Here is a 26,876-nt window from a genome sequence, read left to right on the forward strand (position 1 = left end):
CCCTGTTTTCAGACTTAGCTAAAGTTGACATTTCATCTGTTTCTAAATCAGATTCCATGTAAAAATGCTCAGCACAAGAGACTGGCAGCGAGGACGACATGCATAATTCAGCAGTGTGTCTGTCGTTTTCTGTGTGTGTGTGTTTGCGTTGTGCGAATCGGATAATTCGCTTTCCTTGATAGGCATTTATCAATTCACTCACAGATACTTCTCCAGCGCAACAGGGGAGCTTAATTTCTGCTGCGGTGCTGATGTGGTGATCTGATTCAAGCCCTCGCAGGCTTCCCGTGTCCTGTATGACCTATCCTTCAGACTGCTGGAGAAAGGTAGGCAAGTGAACAGAGGCATTGTGGGTATCCGGTGTCTGGGTTTGGGCATGTTTGAATTGAAAGCATGTGCCAGGACAGCAAAAACACAATGTGACAACAACAGAGAGGTTGAGTGCTAATTGAGAAAAGCAAAACAAGTAAACATGCTGACAAACTCATGGTGAGGTGAATACAGTAACTAACTAAATCAGTTTTGTTTTAATCTCTCTCTTTTTCACATTTGGCAGATGCTTTTTTCCATACGCGAAAAAATCAATATCTCAATTAGAAATCGATGAGATTCAATGGAGAGCAAATAAAAACGTTGGCTTAAGATAGTTTAGCCCAAAATGGAAATTCTTGCATCATTTATTCACCCTCATATCATTTCAAACCTATATGACTTTCCTCTTCTGCAGAACACAAAAGAAGATATTTTGAAGAACGTTGGTAACCGAACAACATTGGACCCCATTGACTTCCACTGTATGAACACAAAACCACTGAGACATTACTCAAAAGATCTTCTTTTGTGTTCTTGTGTCAGTTGCTGGGGCAACAACACAAGCAAAACCTTTCAAGTTTGCAAACGCAAGTATCTGTCACGATAGCTCAAAATGCTATTTTTATGCTTTTTCAATTAACACATCTCATTATGTCATCGCTCCTGAGGAGAACAGCACATGGATTTGTTAAGCCTGTGTTATGATTGCAATCAAAGATGAACGCTATATGTCATCTTTATGCTAAGCCTCTTTTAACCTGCACTGTAATCTTTCATTAATGTGATGTTCCGCTGTTGGCTGTAATTTACCTTTTCATTTACCTGCTCCCTCATCACCGGCTGCACCCACCGCTGTCTAAATGGCTATTTAACCTCCATACCCCAATCGGGTTCCCATATGCTTTCCTTAGTGATGTTCATGACACCGGCGTTAGATAACATTATCAATCAGGGCAGAGATAAAGCAGATGTCATCACTTCCTGCTGGGCTGTTTGCTAAGGGGTTTGGCTGCCATGATGCACGATGGGAATTTTACGTGACACATCAGTGAAATGTCTTCGAAAGGGAATTTTATTTTTATGTATTACGCGGCTCTCTACACATACTGAGAGGAAAATTGTATTGATTTAATACACTGCAGGTTGCTTTGGATAAAAGCCTCTGCTAAATACATACATGTAGATGTACTTGATGCTGATTGGTCAACCTTAACATTCTGAAACATTCGTTTTGCTGTATTATTGGCCATTGTCGAGGGAACTGGATTTCTACTGCTGTTGCTAGTCTCATGTCTCTTGTAAAAACGCAGAGTTGTCAAAACTTTATTTTTGTGTCCTTAACTCCTAGCCAGGCTTGGAGTGGTTTTGACCTGACTATACAACCTGATCTCACGGTAAATCATAACTATTTTATATGATGATGATTTAGAATGAATTTGTACAATGTAAAAACAAATAATTTTTAGAAAAAGCAAGCATGAAGTTTGTAAAAATTTTAATAAAATGAAAAAAAATGATAGTGACTGGTTATATCTAAATTTTTCAATTGGGTCATTTCAAGTTCATCCAAAAATGTAATTGTTTACTCACCCTTTTATCATTTTTAACTTGTATGACTTTATTTTTCTGCAGAACACAAAAAATGTATTTTGAAGAATGTTGATAATCAAACAACAGCGGTACCCCATTTACTTCTATTGTATGGACATAAAACCAATGCAAGTCAATGGGTACCACCGTTGTTTGACAACATTTTTCAAAGTATCTTCTTTTGTGTTCTGCAGAAGAAAGTAGGTCATACAGGTTTGAAATGACAATAGGGTGAGTAAATGATGACAGAATTTTCATCTTTGATTGAACTTTGGAACAGTGAAAGTTTGAAGCCAAATAAAAAATATTAAAGTAACCCGTCACAGCAAACAGTCACTGAGACGAAATTACCAGGGACGGATTATGACATCAAAGGGCCCCCCGGGGCCAGTTACCTCCAAGGGCCCCCTCCCACAATTTTTCCGTTCTTTCCCTTAGCTGCGCATTCACAGTTATAGAAAGTGAAAGTTAAGATGATAATGAATATTAAAACCGTTGCCTGCGCTACGCTAAAAATAATCTATACATGGTTTATAGAAGTCTAATATTAGCTACACGGCGAAAAATCAACAATGGACCAAATTAAGGCGTATGAAACACACGTCTTTAAATAACTGTCAAACATACACATATTTAATGCATCACATAAATCAAAAAATATTTCTCACTATAAGATACCCCTGTGACACATGTCTGTAAACATTAAATCATCAAGCAAAAGATTCAGAAAATGCAATTTAAATGTGCTGTAATTTAATTATTAAGTTAATTTTTAATAAGTTAAATTTAATTTAATAAGTTAAAGTAACATAAAAACATAGTTGCCATGATTTGTTAATCATTTCATTTTTTATGTAGGCTATGGGACCCACATATTAAACATAGATAAACATTTGTTTTCATTGTTGTTGGGTTCTCTGTACCAAACTGGATGGCGCAACCTTGAAGCTCAGGGCCCCCGCGGGCTTATGGTGGTCAAGGGCCCCTGGGCACTTGCCCCATTGGCCCGGTCAGTAATCCATTCCTCGAAATTACATATTATGATAACGTGCAAATAAAATCAAATGAATTAGCCACCAATTCGATAAAACATGAATTGCCTTGAGATTCAACTATACTTTTTTCCTGTACTTTATCGTCAAGAAAATATATTGGCGCACACAGACAAAACATGGTCGCATGCCGTATATAATACAACATAAAGTCACCATGCACACAATAAACAAGAACAAAATTGCTCTGCTTTCTCCTGTGTTCTGGCACACAGCAAATGAACAGGCTGAATGAATGGGCTGTGATTTGGCATCTCTTTTACTCTTTTACTTTTGTGTTTTTCTTGGTATTTGGAGGTTGGTCATCATCCAGTTGAAAGCCCGGGGAGAATGTGAAGAAAGACATTATTTGTGTCGTCTTTGTGCTTCTCACATTAGCATGATAATTATAGCTCAAACTCAATCACGTAATCAAGGCACATAGAAGTGTCTTGGCAGGCAATGGTACTTAAAGGCAGAATATGTGATCCTGTCCAGAAACATTTTTTGTCATGGTGGTTGGAAATCTCTTTGAATCCTGATAGCAATCAATATGTAAAGTGGTCTAATGATATTTGTATAATTATATATCGTCTGTGAAAGGCATAGGACCAAAAAAGCGTTCGCCCTATCATTGCAATCGGTCCGAACGCAATGATAGGTCATGTGTACATTTTCAGTCAACGTATTTTGCATCCCAATGCGCACCCTGTTCACGCAGACACCATACGTCATCAGCACGGTCACATACGCTGTGCAGACACCGCGGGAGAATGGCAGGTGGAACCTAACTTTCCCCTCGAAGGACAAACAAAAAGAAAGACTAATCGTAACTTCTGGACAGGTATGTACATTTACATTTATGCATTTGGCAGACGCTTTTATCCAAAGCGACATACATTGCATGATACTATACATTTGCGTTTAAGTATGTGCAATGGGATCGTACCCATGACCTTGGCGTTGCTATTGCCGTGCTCTAACCACTGAGCTATAGGAAAGGTATAGGTCATTATTCGATTTTGATGGGTTTTGATTATGTTGCTTAGTTTGTGGACCTTTATGTATTAGCTCAACGACATTGTAACCCAGCGTCTCACGGGTTGGGAACTATGCTGCATCTAATCCAATTTAAAAGCTGTTGTTTACATTAGCTGTTTTCGCTATTGTAGTAACGTTATTTACTTTGTACTGTAACGAATTGATCCAAGAGCTTCTGGTTTGTGTGCGTTCATGTGTTTTGGAGTAGGTGTGGCTTTGGACGGCGATTCGCATTCCCAGGTGAGATCATGATTTCAGTGCTAGCAGGCTAAATTTAGCACCTTACCCAATCAGCCATTGCCCCTACTGAAACCCACCGTCCGTTTTTTCTACTGCTGTAGAAACTTTTTTGAGAGATGACACCAAGACTTGTCTTTAAATATATTGTATTGCTTGCAAGCAGGATCAACTCAAAACAGAGTGACAATCATCAGTCTGCAGAGAGCGGAACCCTCTCTGTTATTTGCATTCCATCTTTATACCCCTACTCCCCCTTTCTCCACCAATCATCAGTCTCATTTTACATCATCCCATGCTATGTTTCATCCTAATCCACAGCTCCAAGGCCATGCACATCTTCCCTTCTCAATAACACAAGACATCATTCATTCTAGAAGCCTGTTTGTTCTTTTACCTCAACCAAAACCTCACATAGGCCTCCTTTCTGCTACATTCACAAAGATAAATCAGTGGAACACTCCTAGTAGGCGCTAACAATCTCACACCCGTGTTAGCTGAAGTAATGCATACATATTTTTACATTAGTTTGTAAAGCACAAGTTTGCAAAAGCACGATTTCTTTTCCCTCCACACTACTAATTAGAAATAATGTTTCTATAGGCTTTTAAAGTGGAAAAATGTGTATTTCTCCAAAATGCAACAGTACAATAAATCAATGTATGGTGTGCATATAGTGTGGGATGCCCACGACTGTAACCCACCATCAGTTTTTTCTACTTGTTAGAAATAATGTTTCTATAGGCATTTGAAGTGGAAAAAATTGTATTTCTCCAAAATTTTGCCTTGAAATAAATCCACATATGGTGTGCATGTAGTGTGGGATGCACCCTATAGAAACTGACCATCATTTTTTTCTACTTATCAGAAATTATTTTTCTATAAGCCTTCAAGTGGAAAAATGCATATTTTTCCAAAACGCTAAAGTATAAGAATACTTCATATGTGGTGTGCATGTAATGTGGGATGTCCTCTACAAGAATAGACCTTCAGTGTTTCTACTTATTACAAATTATGTTTATATACAGTAAGCCTTTAAAGTGGAAAAACGCATATTTCTCCAAAACACTTCAAAGAATACTTCATATGTGGTGTGTATATCCTGTGGGATGTCCTCTGAATAGACCATCAGTTTTTTCTACTTATTAGAAATTGTTACTATAGGCTTTGAAATAGAAAAATGTGTATTTCTCCAATATTTTACTGTGAAATTCTTTCGTGTGCATATAATGTGGGATGCCCCCTACTGAAACTGACCAACAGTTTTTTCTACTTTAGAAATTAAGTTTTTATAGCCCGTTTCTCCAAATGCCCCCTACCGGTCAACCACATCTCTCACAACATTGAAAAGACTACTTAAAGGAACACTCCACTTTTTTTGGAAATAGGCTCATTCTCCAACTCCCCCAGAGTTAAAGCGACAACGAGCAACTTTTTGACCTTAAAATAATGTCTCTAAAATTATTTTAGTGGTAGGTCAATTTTGTGATACTTACGGCTGATCTACAACTTACTAAGGAATCAGGTGTTCCTTGACACTGAAATGTTGCACGGAAATGCGTTTCCTGATATTGAAAGCAGTCATTTTGCTGAGTGTTTTGCCACCCAAGGGGGCGCGCTCCGTTTTAAACGCAAAAACAACTAAAGTAGCAGAGCACCGCTACAAACACACCTCACACAAACAAGTGGCGCTGTCAAAAACACACGCAACACTGTATCGCACGCGTGCTACACTGGTAAATGTATTCTTAGCACAGACACAGGCTTTTTCGTAGCACTTTACAGCCCTGAGTAAAAGTCAGGTCTTTCAGGCTGCGGAGAAAATAATATGCGTTCCTCTGGCGCAGGGGTTGCAGGTTATAGGTCCCCAGCACTGTTTTAAAGATTGCTAAGCGACCAAATTGATCAAAACGCTTTGTATTTTTGTGTTAATTATTTCGATTAAAGTAATTTCAACTTCAAATCTGCATTCAGAGGCAAACGACGTCACACTTTTTTAGTTTCAGTTTGGGTGCTCTGGACTGAACAGCATTCTTTACTTTTACGAATAATTACTCTCTTAAATCTTGTTTTCATTACCAATTAATTCAACCTTTATTAGGCTATGCATGCTAACCTCTAAAACAAAAAGCGCATAACCTTGTGGAAAAAATAGAAAAACGTGAACTGTGGTTGCTTCTACCTGCGGTTTTATTTACTAACAAAACGGGAATACATGCCAAGCTTGCTCATCTACAGTACATAGATCGATACATTTGATTATATGGCAAACAAGAATCAAGAAGTTATGTATATATAAAATAATATTTTATTTAATTATACATTCTATAATCTTTATATTTTGGATATATCCTAATGTTTGATGCATATATTAATCTCGTGTTAGGGAAAGATCACATCATATTTGTCACCAAGGAGGATCATGAAGCCCCCAGTAATGCTGAGCTTATTGAAGATGACCCTAATGATTCCGATGAGGATCACGGTAAGTTTTTTTTACATTTGCATTCTGACAAAAGATAAAGATATCTATAAAAATTCCCCTGTGGGCTTCCTCAGACCTCAAAGTCTTAATAGAATTGGCTTTTAACAAGTACTGGAAGACAACATGTTCAAGAATGAATTCTCACATTAAGAACAATGACTACATTTTTTATATGTAATTCTTTCAGGTCTTATTTTACCCAATGGGGAAATAAACTGGAACTTCCCGTGTCTGGGTGGTATGGTTAGCGGCCCCTGCGGACAGCAGTTCAAGGAAGTCTTTTGTTGTTTCTACTATAGCAAGGAGGAGGTAAAGGGGTCTGATTGTGTGGAAAACTTAAGGAGTTTTCAGGAATGTATGCAGAAATACCCTGAGCTCTATCCACAGGAGGATGACAAAGACAGCGCCCCCCTGGAGGGGCTGATACTACACCTACTGAATCCACTTCAACATACTGTACCATCTCCTGATTCTGAATCAGCGGTCACAGAAAACCCAGCAGCTAGTTAACATTATTGATTAAACAATTTAATGAAGCAAAGTTCAATGACGGTGTGTTTGAAGGGATTTAGCTCAAAGGTTCTGTACCAGGTGCAAACAGTAGGGGGCAGAAGTAAACCAGAGCAGCCTTTCCTGCTAGCCTAGTGAATGCAAATATCCATTGCTGAGGTGGGGTGTGTTAACTAACGTTAAGGAGTGTTTATATGTCCGTTTTTGTCCCACAAACCATACTAACCTTGAGCAGGATTTAGATACATTTATAACTAAAGTTATCATCTGTTACAAAACAAGCCTGGTCAGCACATTAAAGGCAGAATAGGTGATCCTGTCCAGAAATTTTTTTTGTCATGCCGGTTGGAAATCTCTTTACATCCCGATAGCCATCAATAAGTAAAGTGGTCCAATGATAATTTTATAATTATATATCGTCTGAGAAAGTATTTATATTTGGTCTGAACGCAATGATAGGTGGTGTGTACATTTTCAGTCAACGTATTTTGCATCCCACTGCACACCCTGTTCACGCAGACACCATACGTCATCGGCCCGGTCACATACCAGGACACCGTGGGAGAATGGCAGAAAACAGCTGGAACCTAACTTTCCCCTTGATAAATGTGTGCAAGTTTGCAAGTGGCACTTGCAAAGGACAAACAAAAAGAAAGACTACCACGACTCAATCAGCAAAGAGGTGAAAGCAGAATTCCATTCGCTATTACCAAAATGCTATTAAACAATTTCATAATAGTAAACATTATACTATAGTACTAAAAGTAATTGTTACTTGACAGAATTTAAAAGATTCGCCTTCTAGCTTAAAGGGATAGTTCACCCAAAAATTATTTACTCACCTTCTTATGAGAAGAACGATGATGCCCATTGATTTGCATTGGTTTTGTATCCATAAAATAGAATTTAATGGGTACCGCCGTTGTTCAGTTACTAACATCGTTCAAAACATCCTTTGTGTTCTGCAGAAAAAAAGTGATCAGGTTTGAAATGACAAGAAGGCGAGTAAACGATGACAGAATTTTCATTTGTGGGTGAACTATCCCTTTAAGGTTGCAATAACTAAAAACTTGATTTAGTTAAAATAAGTTACGTTACTCTTAGCATGTAATACTTTATCTGACTGTATGAGTTAAAAACAAAGGTAACACACTTAAGACATGAATCATATATTTCGATGGGTAACAAATAAAGAGAAAATGCTTTTATCAGAGCACTTTGCTTTTTAATGTTGTGTTAGCTAACACCTTCATCTTGTTGTATTGCATTTAGCAATTATAATGATTGGGTCTACGCAAAACCACTTAACATTTAATATTTATACATGTGTATAACTGTGATTGCAAACACACAATTGACTTGCTCTTGAACATTCACGAAGCGGCTTGTCCTCCAAAGCAAAGTGTGCATTGCCAATATGGTCCATCATGGCATAAAAAGATTAAAAATAGCCGCCAGGACAATGTCCAACCGAGACTTTTAACGGGTGAATCCACATTCATTCCTTCATTATTAACCATTTGATCGCCATCATACATGTATCATGTGAAAGCAAACATGTTTGCAACACACAGGCAACATTGTACAATAAAGAACATACGATTCTGTTTTCCTCTGAGACCGAGTTTATTTTCCACTCTCTGAGATGCTGCTGGAATCTATCAAACTTGGGCTCTTACATAAATGTAGACATTATCATAACCTTAATATTGTTGGAAGAGTTGAAGCTTTATATTTCACTCGACTGGATAACCTCGCCTTCAGCTAGTACCCCCGCTGTGGTTGCTCACATGCAGGCGTCTTTTGGCCTCATACATCATGCATTAGGTGCTTTAGCTGCAAGGTGAGATGGGAAAGTCAGTACGGTGGAAATTAAATACAGTGGTTGAAACCACAACGTCAAGCATTGCTGTATAGTTGCCGTAATGGGCGGCATACTGTTTTTATATGGTAAACACCCTCATGAAGGTCAAAATGCCCCTAAAAATACATTAAAGGGGCCAAATATTGGACTGCTTATTTCTGACAGGTGTATTTGAACAAATAGCTTTGGGCGCTAATGAGATCACAGTGTATCATTAGAGGCCGCCGGCCGCTCTCATTATTGTCTGCGCATACTGGTTAGAAATAATATTGGGATGAGGGAGGAATCGGGGAGGAAGCTTTTTCGAATGCCCTTCTCAAGAGAAAACTCTCGGTCTATTCGCACATCATTATAAACCGAGATGCTTTCTCATCTTAAATCCATTCTCACGAGACTCCATGTGTGTAGGAGACATGCCAGTTTCTCGCAGCGTGGCATTTGTGCTCTCACACCTTTAGAAGGGAGTAATTACATGCGGTATTGAGCGTGGTGAAAAAAGCTCTGGGAAAAAGTGTAAACCTGCCTCAGAATAGCTTATGCTCCAGAGGCGTCAAAAGAAATTTCACTTTTATATCTTGAATGTGGGAGATGCAGCGTATATCGTGTTGGCTGTGTTAACAGTGCATGTCATTTTGCCTTTAAATACAGCAGATCATGAAAGAGCACAGAGGGTACTGTAGTGTCATCCTTGCCTTAGTTATGGTTAGGCAAACATTATAACTATATGTGCAAATGGTCGATGACTTGTAGGGTTCAATTATATTAGAAAATATAAATAGATATTCTAGTTGAACCAAATGTATTTATGCGAGTAATCACTCCATGATTCTTTCCTCATTTTCTCATCCTCATGAAAGTCTAAACTTGAATGACTTTCATTCTTCTGCAGAACACAAAAGAAGATATTTTGAAGAGTGTCGCTAACCAAACAACATTGGCTCCATTTTATAGACACAAACCTACCGAGGCATTTCTCAAAATATCTTCTATTGTGTTCATAATACAGGTTTTGACTGATATGAGGCTGCATGATGATGACAGAATGTTTATTTGGTGTTTTGATGAAAGAAATATTTGCAGTTCAACTGTATGTGTTTACACTCTTTGTCTTTCTCTAGTTTGTTTTGTGCAGTATGGGTTCTGATCTATGGGATGAAATTCATTTCAAATTGATTAACAAATGCATGCACAGTCATCCGTGAACGTGATACAAGTTACACTTGTATTTTAGTATTCACAAACAAATGCCGTATGATTTGAATCTGTGAAATTTAGATTGGAATAAACATGAGGCGATTTGTACAAATAGAGACAGATTTGTGAATACAATGTTTTATTTTGTGTTCATGTATAATCATTTTGCGCATACCAATGAGAAGTTGTGCATTTGTGTATCCTGCAGCGCGCGTCCATTCATCCTGTTCTGTGCATTCGGATTTTGAGACGTTCTTTACGCGGTTTTGCATTAGACAATCCACACACAAACAACTTCAGATCCACGCACACCGTGCATAAACTACGGCCTACCACTAGATGGCAGTCTGACGGAGCGACGCAGAGGTTTGCGGCATTGACTTTTTGATCAAAAAGTCAATGCAAAAAATGGCATTGACTAGACTTTTTCATTGTCCGTCATTTTGAACAACGTTATCGTTGTATTATTATAAAAAGTGTAAACATATTTTCAGTTCGTTTTGAAACTATTGCGAAACAGATTAGACGGTGGTGGGCGAATGGGCGAGAGTCATTTTGATGGATTACAATGAGGGCAATTTGTAATTCCCCTTTATCTCAAATTGGTAGCATCCAATCATTTCCTTTCATCAGAACGTGATCGCAAGTGACCGGAGGAAAGGGCGCATGTTTCCCGATTCATTACTCATAAACGTCTCGCCCATTCAGGAAAACGGGATCCGTGGAGGCTCGCGGTGCCGAGCCAGGCGCCGCGCGTGTATAAACAAGTCATTAGACTATGCCGTCTCACCACCGTCTAATCTGTTTCGCCATAGTTTCAAAACAAACTGAAAATATTTTTACACTTTTCATAATAACACAACAATAACGTTGTTTGAGGATCTGATTCTGCAATGCATGCATCTGTCACTTAATCAGACACCCGCGTCGCGTGCTCACACATACACACAGGCGCGCACAGTGGTGCGGTGTTTACAAACTTTTTTCCTTCAGAGAGAGAGATAGCGACTAGCGTTATTTTGGATAAACCTTAACTTTAAGTAAGGGGGAATGTTTCTCTGCGTCTTTTCCATTCAGTGAGTGGCAGAAGCACCACATAACAAATACAGCATCTTAAAGTAACTTGTAAGTAAATTAATAAATGATTACAAAACAGCGTTTTCAAGCACCTGTCATTGTTACTGTTATGATTATAAACATTTGTCTGTAATTTTTGTTTTATGTCCGACAACAGAAACATTAAATATGTGAACGACTTTATTGGGTATTCAGTTTAGTAAGTTCAGAGAGTAAACGCATGTACATAGTGATGATGTCACAAACATGCTAATTAGCACGTAACATCAACCTTGGACCATAGTGACAGGTGAAAATAGATTATGACAGATTTTTTACGAGCCTAGTGAAAAAGTGTAGCGCAACCTCTGCCGCAAACCTCTGCGTCACTCCGTCAGACTGCCATATAGTGGTAGGCCGGTAGGACTGGACGCCGGACTGGATACCGGCTGGGCAGGACTGGATGCCGGCTGCACAGGACTGGACGCCGGCTGCTGCACCGGCTGGGATGCCGGCTGGATCACCGGCTGGGCTGTAGACAGTGACCCCCTCCTCGACTTCTTCTTCTTGGACCGGCCCACTCGACATGTGGCCGGCTGCAGAGAAGCGAGGGGAGACCCGGCTAGCTCCGTGCTGGACGAGTCGTGTTTTTCAGTTAGGGTTTTTGCTGTTCTTGTTTTACCTTTTGCCCCCACGTGGAAAGTCTTTTGTTAGATCTTTTGTAAGATCCTTAGTTATGTTTTTCCCCACCAAGGGTGTTAGTCGGCCCCTGTGATTGGTCTACCGCGAATGAGGCTCATGAGCTACAGTGTTTGGGGGAGAAGAGTGAAGTTTTCACGGGCAGTCCTAGCAAAACGTAGGTGGGGACAATATGTAGTGACGTAAATCTGTGGCGGTTCGCGACTCGGACTAGGGACGACTCGTTTGCGTGATTCAGAGTCGACTCCCTTTTTTCCAAGCCAGTAACTTTGTTGTTCATTCAGCTTCGGATTTACAACTTGGCAGACTGCTTACTTTCAAACACTGCAACATTACACACTGCATGAAATGTAATTGTCATGATCTCATGTTATGTACTCTTTAAGTTAATATACATAAAAAACACAAACTAACACATTCTCACCGGTAAAGTGGAATTTCTTCAGGAATTTAAATATTTCATTTTTTTAGAGGCTGTGTGGTGTTGTTGCATCTTGAAAAACCAACGTTCATGGTAATTTATAACTATTTTATGATGTGGCCAATTTGTACAATCTTATTTGTGTGTTTCAGTACGATTTGCTTTCATGCCAGTGACGGTTGCAGTTAGGGGCGGGCCTTCTACTAAACCAACGCTTTTGTACGATTCACATCATACAAGTTCATATTAATTAGCCACCATGTAAAATAGTTTCAAATTCTTGTAAGAACAGGCTGGAGAAACGATGTGGGCACTTGAGCTGTCACCATACCAGATTTTCACGTTACGGTTATCGTGACCAACAGAATGAGTGGCAGTGATATTATCACGGTATTTCTTTCAATGGTTTTTAATGAACAAATAATGCTATCAGTTTAGTTCTGTGTTTACTCCTTTTTTTGGGCCAGGAAATCACAAATAAAATTTGAGTGATAAAATTAGGAAGAGAGTTTGTATTATTGTGGCTCTAAAGGCAAAACTTCAAACAGGTGGTGAATTATTTTACGATATTATCATAAATTTGTAATACCACGGTTGCCAGTATATTGTGACACCCCTAGCAGGCACATTGATGTGTCTTGACTGGTTGATGGTGACATCTACTAATGCATATCTATGTCATAGAGTATATTTTTAAAAGGCACCTCTTGAGGGAAAATATTATTTGTATTGTTTAAAGGTCGGGTAACACACGCAGTTTCTGCCAATCTCATATTAATCTTGAGTACCTATACAGTAGTATTGCATACGTCGCATCTTCGAAGAGTATTTAGTTTGATCAAATTTATAAAACAGAGATACAGTTGTACGATTATTTCCGGAAAAGACGAGCTGCTGGAGGCAGGCAGGGGGAACGGAACTACAGCATTAGCACACAATACATCATCGCAATAATCCCTTAGTGTTTTTTAAATTATGCACGTATGTGCTGATTGCCAACAAAACACAGACATATGACTTAGTTTGACTTACCGTGTGCAGTTCATGTCCGGCATCTTTTAACACTGGGACCGCGCCATCTATCAGTTTCAAACGATCTCCAAATCCAGCGTTATATCCAGCATTTATATAACATCCATCACTGAAATGCCGTGAACAAACAAATGCACCTCAACCTCTCTCACTATCGCAAGAGTAACAAGCTGCAGCTGCAGGCCCACAGCGCAGCCAATCTTGACACAGCGCAGCCAATCTTGACAAGCGGGTCTTCCTATCGCTCATTGATTGGCGCATGGGCGGGCTATTTCCTTGAGAATTGCCCAATAAAAGGAATAGGATCCCTGTTACGAAACAGAGATCCAGACTTATAAAATAGTTTCCGAAACAAGTTGGAGTGCTGGGGGAGTGTATCAAGCACAGAAATACGTCATACGTCCAACTCGTTTTTTAACAAGTTGACCATGATGAGCATGAGAAGCCAGCATGTTTAACAGTTGTTTTGCTTGTAGTCAATGTGTCTCATGTACAGCTGCTTTGTAACAATGAAAATTGTAAAAGCGCTATATAAATAAAGTTGAGTTGAGTTGAGTGTAAAGAAGTCAGAATGCATGACATAGCATGTTACCCGATCTTTAAAGTATTGTGTAGACATACGCATGTTCAGATTCACTATAGTAGCTCACGCTGATGAACTATATGTGAACTATGCCAAGATAGAGGTCATTAATCTCAGGAAGGAAGTCTGCACCCAGTGTAATTTTAGAAAAATGTTAGCACTGTATTTTTGGTGCAAGAAACCTTGACTAATACTACCAAGTAGACTCCAGGGAAATATGCGTAGAATATTAGCCATTAAACACATGGTCATTATGTCAAAATGATGTCTAATAAAACTTCCTTCCTTTGTGCAAAACAAAGAGCGCTTTTTTTCTCCCGATGAGTCATACTGTATGATAGCTGAAAGACTGCACCGGTTTCATTACGAGAATTCATTTGCTTATTGTTCCAGCTCAATCTCCTTCACTTGTGTTATGATGAGTCATCTCGTGGCAAACATAGCCGAGCTTGTCTGTATCTAAATAGATGTGAGAAAGCCATAGACAGGATGAATATATGCCCTCATTTACTTGCTTTGTTTAATTGGGTCGCACATACTAGCATAACATGTTTGCTTTAGAGGGATGCGACCAATATGTAGAGTCTGTCTGTCGATATAAATTGCTATTGTATGCGTCCTTGCATCTTGAAACTACTTCATTGAGTTTGATTATAAATTCTATTAAAATTCTATTATATTGTAAAAATAAATTGTAAGTGCCCTTTTATTAAAAGTCACTAAAAAGTTGTTTGTCACTAAAGTGATGTTATTCTGTGAAAGTCCGTTTGTTGGTTGTGTGGTTACATGTTCATGTATGCGCTGGAGTTGTTTCTTTAACTTTTATATAATTTTATATAAAGCTATTTTATATTTTAAGTATATATTCTGAATGACCAAGCCAGCTTGTGCCATCAAGTACTAGGCTCTGCTGAATTCTTTAAGAAAATGTGAAATCTCACAGTAGGGTCCTTGAAGTTTCCCCCTGTAATTTTGTCTCAGGGGACGGAGGCCACAGCGAGACTGATGTTTTCCTCTCTAGATGGGCTGACTCAGGGGATTAAAGGAGAGAAAGCTCCAACTAACTCCTCTATTTCATCTTTCTGGGTCATGCTGATAAGCCCAACGTGTTGGTAATACATCTCATTAAAGAGCCGGAGGATTTGTCATAGACGAGAGTTCTTGGGCTAAATGTTTACTTTTAATTTAGACCTAAATAAAGTAAAATGGGACTTAGATAATGATGTTTTATCTGTAATGAACGTGTTGTTGCTGAATTGTACGTTTGGGAATATGGCAGCCTGTTTTATTCTTAAATGTTTGATCAGCTTTATTTCTCATAGTAATGTTTTTATTGGGTTTTGTATCATTCATGTATTTTAGATCATCTAGAGAGTAATCGGTCACATGACAACAATGACATTTGGTTTGATTAAACTGATAGTTTACAAAAAGAAAAACTTTGTCATCATTTACTCATCCTCTTGTCATTTCAAACCTGTTAGAATAGAAGATATTTAGAAAAATGTTAACTGGCCCCCATGTGCCGGTGCTGTTCGGTTATCAGCATTCTTCAAAATTCTTCAGCATTCTTCAAAATATCTAACTTTGTGTTCTGCGCGAAGAAAGAAAGTAATACAGATTTGAAATTACAAGACGGTGTTGATAATAATACCACATGTTTTTATTTTTGGGTGAACTATCACTTTTGTGTGCCATATTTAAATATATATTGTATGTGGATATAAATTGGTTTTCACAGATGTTCTGTTTTAAATATTGTCCCGTTCTTCAAATATGGCTTTAAAGGACTATTAGGGATGGGTACCAAGAACCGGTACTTTTTTGGACCGGTACATAATTGGGTCGATACCAGAGTATCGATAAGCTTCATGACAAACGATACTGTTATCGATACTTTTATCTTTTTTATCTCAGTGTATTCGGGTGTTAAATGGCGAATTAGAGGCTGCTGCCTGTCATTTTCCATCCCTGAATGATGTCCGAATGGCCGAAGTTTGCTCGACGTATGTGTGATATCTAGGGCCATATGATTTCCGCGGTGTATTTGTAATCTGCTTGTTTTGCGTGTTTATGAGTGAAAGAGTGGCATGGTTGCGCTTGTTGAGCTTGTCCGTCTGCGTTTCACAACTAGGAAGCTTCCGTCAAACACCCCTTTGCGGAAACCCGTCAAAATAAAAGTCCTTAATTTGCGAACAAGTTATAACATTGTTTTTAATAATTCGGCGTACATTTACTTACTTTAGTAAATTGAAGTAAATGTGCTAGTAAAATTATAAAAAATAGTACATATAATTAAAAAAATATTACTTGCTTAGAAAATAGTACTTAAATTTATGTAGACCTAAAACCAGAAAGTAAAAAGAAATATGGTCTACCAGCCAAATAACCATAGTGATGTAAAGTAAATATGTTGAATTACATTATGATGTGCTCCTATGCACATCATAATGTAAGTGCACGTTATGTGGCATTTTCTGTTTGCTCAGAAGCATTTGTAAACTGCAGTTCTAAAGCTCAGCTGTAATAAAGAAACTTAACATGTTCTTTTCATCATTCAATCTTTTCACATCATGTGTTTTTGCATCAAATTATAGAGCGTAGTATCGATAACAGTATTGATAAGTACCCGTATCGATAAGCAGTATCGATATCGATATCGATAAAATCTTAACGATACCCATCCCTAACGACTATACATACTATGATGTTTTCTTTGCATTATAATGAGAATGAGAGGATGAGAGGGCAGATTCTGCACACAATATCTTTTTTTTAGATTCTTTTCTTCGTATTTTAATTCAGTGGCTTTCATTTGTGATTATTATAGATAATATTTACTTTACATGTGACAACAATATGTCTCCAAAATGAGAGGATGAATATGATGTAAAGAGGACGCAACTTACTGAGCGCTCATGCAACCTGTCACAGTAAGTCATCCATTTTTTAAATCAATTATGTTAAATATTAGATAAATTGGTATGACGAAAATTGTTCATTTTTCAGAAGATACTTAAAAACATAAAAATGTACTTCCCGCTGACATCTTCGTGTAAGTGAACACTCAATCCCTCACTGAGCAGTGACTCACTTTAGTATCCTTTCATTTTGTTAGACATCCTGTTAATTTTCCTGTCATTATGCAGCTAATAAAGTTATAATTCATAATGTAATTGCATGAGCTTGACCACTTCTCTTATACCATTTTAAAGAAATACCTTTTTTAAAATGACAACAGAGGCATCGTAAGTTTTGGAAAAGTACTACAGAACACCAGTGACCCATATCTAATTTCAGATGAGTCACAAATTGCTTCCCTGTTTCAAATCAAATCACATGCAAGCAATGTAATTCTCTTCCAACCATCGCCGTGCAATTATTAGACTAGTTTACCGTCTTATTATTGATCGCTCATCGAAAGTCATTCAGCAGAATAATGGTAAATGTTTTTTGTGTACCTTCATATATCTCTGTTCCTGTTCTCTATTCAACAGATGGGAAATTAATTATATCAAAACCAAGTACATTTGCACAATTAAGCTGAAATAATTGTTGATTATGATACATGTACTGTAGCAGAACTAATTCAGACACAGTCATTTTATCTGAATTAGAACAGATTGGAACGCCTCCTCATGCTGTTATTAAAAACAAGCAAGTGTACCCAAAGTATTTAAGGATTTATGTTTGCAATGACTTCATGGGAAACTAAATTCATTGCACACTCACTGAATAACACACGTATGTAGCATGTAGACAGAAAAGTATGCAAATAATTTGTCATAAATTGGTTGTGCTTAAAATGCAGTGCATGCTGACATGGTACAAGTAATTATTTATAAACTCAGATTTTGGGATTTAATCTTTTATATCTTTTATATTTATCCAACATCTAGTGCAATCTAAAAAAATTCTGCTTTGTTTCAACCCATGGTTGGGTCAGACATAGACATTTTTGGGGTTAATTTTAACCGGATGGATTTGTGCATTTTTTTTTAGATTGTATTAAATATGTTTGTTTCCATTAGCCAACCTCAAGCATTTAATAAAAAATGACCCTGAATCAAATATTGTTTATTTAGTTTTCTTCATTCATTTTGGTGATCATCTTCAGAGTTATGTACTGTATAGGTCCAAAAGCTTTTAAGCTTTTAGCCAAAGCACGATACTGTAAAGAGCTTAAAGCAACATTCACTTTACTTCCTTTAAAGTAGTTTTTTTCTTTTGATTGATTGCTCCCCCCACATGTAATCTTGCCTTTTTTAGATTCATTTAAAATCAGCTTCCACCCTTCCGCAAATCTGGGCCGAGAGATGCCGTGTTGCTTTATTATGTCATGTCGAAGACGTCGAAAGATTCTGATCCGCTCTGCCCGGCCGTCTTATTACATTCCTTCATTACCAGGCCTAACATCTACTCATATTAAAATCTTATAAATATCCCACAGTTTGGAAGCTCAAATCCTCAGACATGGTACTATTATAAAATACATTCATTTATGCGCTGTAATGTCATGAGGGATAACCTCATTTTTTAACTCTTGCAAAAATTACTTCTTCCAAATTCAATAACTGGTGCCTTTCCTCATGTCTGGATTTAAAGGTATAGTTTACACAAAAATGTCATCATCATTTACTCACCCTCATGTGGTTCCAAATGTTAGGCAGCATGTCCCTTGCAAATAATATACTTCATGTTCATTTTATTAAATGTACTTAAAGGGATAGTGGGCCAGTGTTCTTTGGTTACCAACATTCTTAAAAATATCTTCTTCTGTGTTCTGAGGAACAAGAAAAGTTTGGAATGACATGAGGACGAGTAAATGGTCACAGAATTTCAATGTGAGCTATTTCGTCAATCGAAGTTCAAATATATTTTAAGTATACTTTATTTAGTAAGTACAGGTACTTTTATACCTTTATGTGTACTATATCTGTACAACTTGGAAGTTTATAAAAGTGTGCTTTTATACATGTTATAACCATTGAGTACAGTTCATTACAAATGTTTTTTTTCCCGTAGACTGAATGTAGTTATTTGTAAAAGAAGTATGCTACTAGCACGCTTGAATAAACTTTGTGATGCAAATGGCGTCACTATTCATTTTTAAATTCACTGGAAATTTAACTGGATATTTTTAACATGCATTAAAATGCAAAATGCAAATGATGTTTCTCAAATTATAGAGAAATAAAGCATTTTTTTTCAATGATCACCTTTTATTCTAAATGAAACTCAGTACTATAGTCCTAAAAATGAATGTGACAACTTTTAAACTTCCTCATACCTACAGAAGTCAGCATTTTATGTGTCATGGTTCTGTGTCATTGTTTAACCTTTCACAATTAAACTGAAATAAGCCGTAAGCTATCGAACACATCAGCGACGACCATCTTCACAGCACCAGCCTCCCCACTCCAACCCTTCACGCGCACTTGACAGTGATTGGCCGCCCGACAAAGACCTCCAATCAAAAGAGCGGTGCACGCACTGAAAATTTCAACTAAGGTTGACTTGTTTCCCACAGAAGCGATCGAAGCGATGATCTCCAACTGCGCGAGACAAATTGGTTAGAATCCTGCCGAGTTTAAGGAGAAGACCTGATTATGTGCCGGGTTGGAGAAACTCCTGTGAGCGAGTAGCCCCGTGTCACAGCAGAACGGGAATTAGATGGGTTACAGAAGTGTCCTCCCCGCTGACAGCAGCAGTTAATGAAAGAGGAGACAGAAAGAGAGAGGCAGTAAGACTGACATGGGATGGTAGTCGTAGCCGAATAACAAACTGGAGAAGTATCTCCAATCTGAGAGTGAGCAAGTGTCACGCCGTTACAATGAACTGTCACGTTGGAAAACCACAAACTACTTTGCGAGGCTGTGTAATCGATAAATCTATCTCTCGGGTCTCTGAAGGGTATCCCAAGTTTTCCCTCCAAGTATATCCACAAATAAATGGTTCTGAACTTCTGCCTCAGAATTTAGATTTGTCTTTAGATGTGAAGACACAGATTTGTTGATTAACAAAGGTAATCGAACATTCAAAAGTTGTAATGGTAACTGCACAGGCCCAATTTGCAAAATGATTGCTCTACATTGATTTTAGCAGATTTAATGCTCTAAACACATATACAAACATGTTTAATATTATTTATTGTTTTCTAGAATGAGGACATCTCGCACAACCTTTCTGTATCAACATTTGTCTAATTTGGATGCTGCTTCAAAACACCAGAGAGTCTCATGGGATGCACGACTTGTGATGTCAACTATGATTTTGAGGTAAGTTGGTAAAACATTTTCATGTATTTATCAATGTGTATGTACCTGTAACTCATGGATGCAAAACCCCCCCTTCAAACTTTTTGCCAAACAACAATTGAAATTCTAGGGATTTTTTTAGATAACCAAATAGCACAGGTACGTCTGTAAAATGTCTGCTAAAGATCTGGAGATCTGAAAACATCTGATAAATGTCTTAGAAACACAGTTTTACATACATTCTAAATCATAAACATCATACATACGTCTTCTAAATGTCTATGTGACATCTGACAGGAAACGTCTCAGAGACGTATTGTAGATGAACAAACACTCAAAGAATACATCTTGAAGATGTAAATGCAGACATAAAATAGACGTCTCCGAGATGTATGTGCACTATCAGTATAGAGATCTATAATAAGCGGCTTTTAAAACAAAGTATTGCTGTTGGTGCTGGTGGACTGTGATACTTTTCTCTCTTTCGTCACAAAATTTCCTGTCTCACGCTCCACTATGCTACAATATAAGTTATAAAGGCAAACAAAATATTGCATAGTTCTTAATCAAACTCTCAGGCCTGAAACCCCAGTTTCCGAGTGTTCATACTCACTAAAACAAGTTATCCAGCGATTCCTTCCCTCAGGCCTCTCAGGTAGGAACCCCCATCAGAGGTTCATCATGCTTTGTTTTGAGGACCAACCAGGCAACGGTGTCAGAACTATACAGAAGTCAGAAGTGGAGGCGAGACGGTGAGGGATAAAACGAGTGGAGCCACAGCAGAGACGGTGGGAGAAACAGACAGGAAAACAGAAAGAATGTGAAGAGGTGGTGGGAGAAACGCTAGCCCTGGGGGACAAGGGGGCGGAGCCTGAATGACATTTTTGGGGCAGCCGTTATGGATGATCATCACGTGTTGTAGAACTCCATGGAAAAAATTGACGTTTACTTTGAATCCTCATGACATGCCAACAGCTGCTGTTTACAGCTTCTGTTAACAATTTTTTTGGGTGAAAAACAAGTAAGCTTTTAACTTTGTGTAGTTGAAATGCTGCAAATACAGAACGTAAAACAAAGTGAATAAGTGATGAATCACTTAAAACTGCATTTTAGTTGGTTTTTACTTTGACAGAAACTTCAAAACCACCATTTCGTTTATGTTTTTCTTTCCACTGTTCGAAGTGCCATTTCTGCTTAGATTAACTTTTTAACCGACACTTTTCCATAATGATTAAAATGCATTTAAAATCATTTTCTCCACGGATCTTGAATTCATACTTCAGAGAGCTTGTCACAATGCATTATGGGATTGATGCTCCTCAAAGGAAACTATCCTTATGAGGCTGTTTTAAATTAGCCAGAGAATGCTACAATCATACAGTCTATAGTTTGGAACAGACTTGTCTTAAATTATGTCACTAGGTTTTGAACAGAATTTGCATTTACAGTGGTTTTGCCAAATTTTTCTCTGTTCTGATGTCAGGAGTAAAAGTTTATAATTATAAAGTTTAAAAAGTCCTGAAACTTATTGGTTACATAAAAGTTGTTGTGCCCATTGTTAAAGCATGATTGTTTGACATTGTTTAATTCTAGTTTGCTTCACTGTTTTGTTTGTCTGAGTGCTTAAAGATGCTGAGGGAATATTCTGCGTTTACAGTCTGTGTTTGCAGAAGCCGGAACGCTTGGAAGCCGCCATGATTCAATGACCCTCACCCTCTCTGCAGAAATCTCAGAAACGTTTAGTCAAGATTACATTTTAATAACATTAAACCAGACATAAAGACATACAATGGAATCAAAAATAGTTTGAGAAATAATTTGTTAACAATACAATAAAGTTGCATTTGTAAACATGCTGAACATGATTTTTTTATCATTCATTAAAGGGACAGTTCACCGCAACATTTAAATTCTGTCATCATTTACTCACCCTCAGGTTGTTCCTAACCTGCATAAATTTCTTTGTTCTGTTGAACACAAAAGAATATATTTGGAAGAATGTCAGAAACCAAACAGATCTCATCCCAATTGACTGCCATAGTAGGAAAACTATAAATACTATGGGAGTCAGTGGGGGTTGAGATCTGTTTGGTTACTGACATTCTTCTAAATATCTTCCTTTGTGTTTAGCAGAACAAAGAAATGTATAGAGGTTTGGAACAACCTGAGGGTGAGTAAACAGAATTTAAACAGAAATTTCATTTTTGGGTGAATTATCCCTTTAATCTCTTTTAATATTAGGAACAACAATTACAAAATGTTCATTAATGTTAACAGTTACAAGTTACAATACTATCGCGCAAATTAATCTTTAATTTAGTTTATATGTAGTTATTTTCTTTTTTGGCTAATGAATTACACTCAAGGTACGAGTGTAGTGAGGCAGAGAGCGGGAGAGTTTGTAAATATTGTGGCTCTTAACGCAAAATTTTAAACAAGTGCTTGACTACTTAAAATATTATCTTATGTGTAAAATTATCATGGTATCAATAACCGTGGGTTTTGTGTCAAGGTTATTGCCTGTGACGGTATTTTGTGACACCCCTGGTTTAAAAAAATGCTGCAGGGCATTAGTTAGTTGTTAGTTCATGTTAGCTAATGTTATTAAATAAAAACATATAATAATAATTTATAAGTTAAGCTGTCTGCTATTATTTCACTAGAAATCTCAGTTTGATGCTATGTGACTTCAGCAGTTTTATATTTTATATCTTACACAGATGGCGAGAGAGAGGCAAATGTTATGAATTGCAGCTTTAAATCAATATTCATGTTTTAGATTTCTCTGTAAAAAAGCTGATTGGCTCTTTTACCTGTGGGCGGGGCTACAGTAGCCATATTTAACGCTACAGTTTATGCCATATCTGAGTGGGCAGCCATAGCCTGTACTGTCTGTGAATTCTGTGGTGCAACCCCTCCATGACTTCAGAGGCAGATGAGCAGACAGCTGCGCAATAACTTCCTTTATCTCTCCTCTGAAGCGTCTCTCTCTTTACACCTCCTCCATCATTCACTCCCCCGAGGAGAACATGAGAAGATGTGGACGTGACTATTGAGAGGATGGACAGTTTTAATACCGTGCTTGTGCCCCCCCGGGGACCGGTTACCCCTGAAGATATTACAAGCTCCAAAATGAATCACATCTATTTCTCACTGAGCACAAGATGACAGGAGTAAGACCCACTCAGAGGACTCTGTCTCTTCACAAACAGTCACAACATGGAGGCGAAGGATCGCAGAGCAATGTCCACTCCTGTGACCCACAGTTAATGCGAGGGTCGCTCTATTGATATGAGAAATATTGCAAACTTCTGAAAGGTCAATCATAAAGTTCTCATTTTCCTTTCTCTTTACTGCTTTCGATGGTCACTTAATATATGGTGAAGGGTGCTTTTTTGCCATTTTTATACGTCCCGGATGGGTACATTAGACCATGTGTCACTATAGATGGCCACAACAAATTAAGACTTATAAACTATCAGTTTAATATCTAAAAATTGTTTAATGGCTCGATCATAAAGTGTACAGGTAGCCCTACTATTTTAAATAATTAAAAATATGGATGAATGAAGATGTGTTCATGGACCCCATGAAGTCGTGCTGTTGATTTGACAACGGCTAATGTGGAAACAGGCAAGCACTGTGATATTCACTGTCATTATTTCTTTGGATCCTTGGATCTCTCTACGCAATTTTGGTCTGACATCCAGCACAAAGTTTAGTTTTTCAGAAATTAACACCCAAGGTTTTTAGACAACAAGCAAAATATACAACATAAAGCAGAACATGTAACATCACAGAAAAACAAAAAGACTACTGCCACAAACTTCACTATTATTGTATTTGTTTATTTGCACAGATCTCTGGGATACTTGATTCTGATTGGTCAGTCACAACAGTGGCAAGTGTCATATCTCACCCGATATACTATTTATACTTAAAAAACTCAAATTGTCAGGAAAAGCTGTTCATTATTTTATTTATTTATTGATATTTTAATTAAATGTTATAGTGCTTATAGTATATAAACTGTTATTCTTTCATTATAATTTTAATTATTGAAAGCTATTGAAAGGAGATGAGATACATTTGAAAACACTGTAGTCCTGAAAACATGTAACAGCTTCAGTTGATCATTCACAGTAACATCCTGAGAAAACATCATATTGTATTAAAAAAGACTTTCATATACCCAAACGATTGTTTATTTTATGATCTGTTTTCTTTTCTCGGTTTCTACTTTTGTGCCGTCTGACATTAAGCACACAGAATAGAAGAATTCTAAAAATATTCAGAGAAAGCAGCTCAACCAATTTGCCTTGAAGACGTTTTACATTCAAATCCTCACAGACTGAAATGTCACATGCGCTTTCAATTGGACACAATGATTTTGGGAAAACTATATTGCGTGCCGTGTGACTTATGACTGTGCTTTCTGTGAAATATTATCATTTATGTTCGTATCTTTTTCTATCTTGTCTGTTTTTAAACTCGATGTATTTTTTATACATAAACAGAGTCCTTTGACTAAATGTGCCCAGGGCTCAGACTGTTAAGAATTAATATGGATACATAGTCTAACAATATCCAAGTCTTGAGTAAACATTTTCAACCTGACGTTTTTTTATGCTTGCACATATTATTTCAAACTAATATACATCTTACAAATGCAATTTTAAGATAACAACATTTTAAGATTTCTGGACATGTTTGTTAAGTAAATATCATTGCCAATGTTTGTATGTTTATTTTCAATTTGCACATGTATTTGAAGTACAATGCATGCATGGTCATTTGAACAAAGAAGACACACTTTTGAATTATTAAATTATTTTTTGGGTTAACACTGTACATTCATAGCCAGGCTTGAGAGAAAGCTATGAAGCAGTCTTCTGTATCATTATTCACTTGTGAAGTTTAGCTTCAATGCTTGCATTCAGCTCTGCTTGTATCCCTAAACGGCTTCTGTTGAAATCTATTTTTTTGATGCAGATGCACCAGGCTGAGTACAGTGGCACAGAATTGGGCTCTTTGTTGTTTGCTGAAGTGAATCTCTAGAGACTGCAGCAGAGCCGGTGAGAGAGAAACGGGAAAATGCTCCTCAAAGGAAACAAAGTGGTTTGGAAAGATCTCTGCTTCGTACTCATCTGAATTCCAGGAGGAATCTTCCCCCATAAGAACGCCATTGTCCGCCCGGAATGAGATGCCTATATACCCAGTTCTTCTGTCAGGCTTCAACTGGTTTTGGTTCAAATAGTTCACTCATAAATTAATCTGTCATTATTTACTCACTCTTATGTCATTTAAATCTATAAGCTGCTGTTTTTTACGTGGAACACAAACAGAGAATTAATAACTGAATTCTTCACGCAAGTTTTTTTTTACCATGAGAGCTGAACAGATCATATAGGGACCATGTGACTATGGCTGTCAATCCACGTGACAGCTTTGTGTAAGAAACAAACTGAAATGTAAACCGTGGTCTGTTTTTTTGCTCTTTGTGTTCAGCAGGAAAAACAGCATGTTTAGATGACATACTGTAAGGGTTAGAAAATAATGGCTGTATTTTTATTACAAACACATAGATAACCATAGCCAGTGTTGGGTGTAACTAGTTACTAAGTAATTAGTTACTGTAATTTAATTACTTTCCCCTTGAAAAAGTAAAGTAAGGGATTACTCTATTTTTCTGTAATTTAATTACAGTTACTTCTGATGTAATTAAACTAAATACTTTGTGTAATATACTGTATGTGTGCAATAGTGGAACAGACATCAAAAGTCAAAGTCTAACTTTAAAATCTGTGCTTTAATGTATAATTCTCACATTTGTAATACTATGGTCAGTTAATAATACCACTTAATGTAGTTTTAATATTATTTATTTGAATGAATTAAAAGAGCCGTTTCATGTCTATCCTTGAATCACTTAGCTAATCAATGTTGATGTAGGATATAGAAAGTAATTAGTAATAAGTAATGAAATACTTTTTGGAGAGAGTAATTTGTACAGTATTCTAATTACACTATTGAATATGTAATTAGTATCTAGTAATTAATTACTTTTTGAGAGTAACTTACCCAACACTGACCATAGCAAGTGCCTAGTAATACACTAGCAACCCCTACAACACCACAGCGAAGAGCCCGAGCAGCCTAGCAACCACGCAACCACCTTAGCAATCTACCTAGTAACCACATTTCAATGCAGTTAAAGAATTAAATATGTGGTAAACTCACCACCACGATGCTATGGGGCATTATGGGTGGTTGCTAAGGTATTTTCAAGGTTTTTTGCTTGTTCATATATGTGGTTGCTAGGGTGTTTTAATGTATCATTCACGAACAGAACATGCCAACACGCCAAATTTGAATACTTCAATAGTTCCTCAAATGCTAACTTTTAAACTTTGGCAAGTAACTCATAAGTATGACCAATAATTAGTGATGCTTCCCAAATTTTATAATTCATTAATAATGTTTATAATTCCACAATATAATTCAACAATATAGCAATGCTATAATATACGTTTCTTCATAACATCTAAAACATAGATTTCACTG

The 26,876-nt window shown here is 37.3% G+C and overlaps 1 protein-coding gene across 1 annotated transcript; it reads left to right on the top strand.

Moving 5' to 3' along the window:
- Window positions 1-306: 306 nt before the first annotated feature.
- On the top strand, window positions 307-11,042 carry LOC130563983 (mitochondrial intermembrane space import and assembly protein 40-like; the record flags this gene model as incomplete). Its single annotated transcript, XM_057349836.1, has 4 exons — window positions 307-326; window positions 4,183-4,214; window positions 6,598-6,696; window positions 6,884-11,042. Coding segments are annotated over 4 exons (474 nt in total), but the record flags the coding sequence as incomplete, so codon positions are not given.
- Window positions 11,043-26,876: the final 15,834 nt, after the last annotated feature.

Source organism: Triplophysa rosa, linkage group LG2 (genome assembly GCF_024868665.1).
Source record: "Triplophysa rosa linkage group LG2, Trosa_1v2, whole genome shotgun sequence".
NCBI classification, from domain to species: Eukaryota; Metazoa; Chordata; class Actinopteri; order Cypriniformes; family Nemacheilidae; genus Triplophysa; species Triplophysa rosa.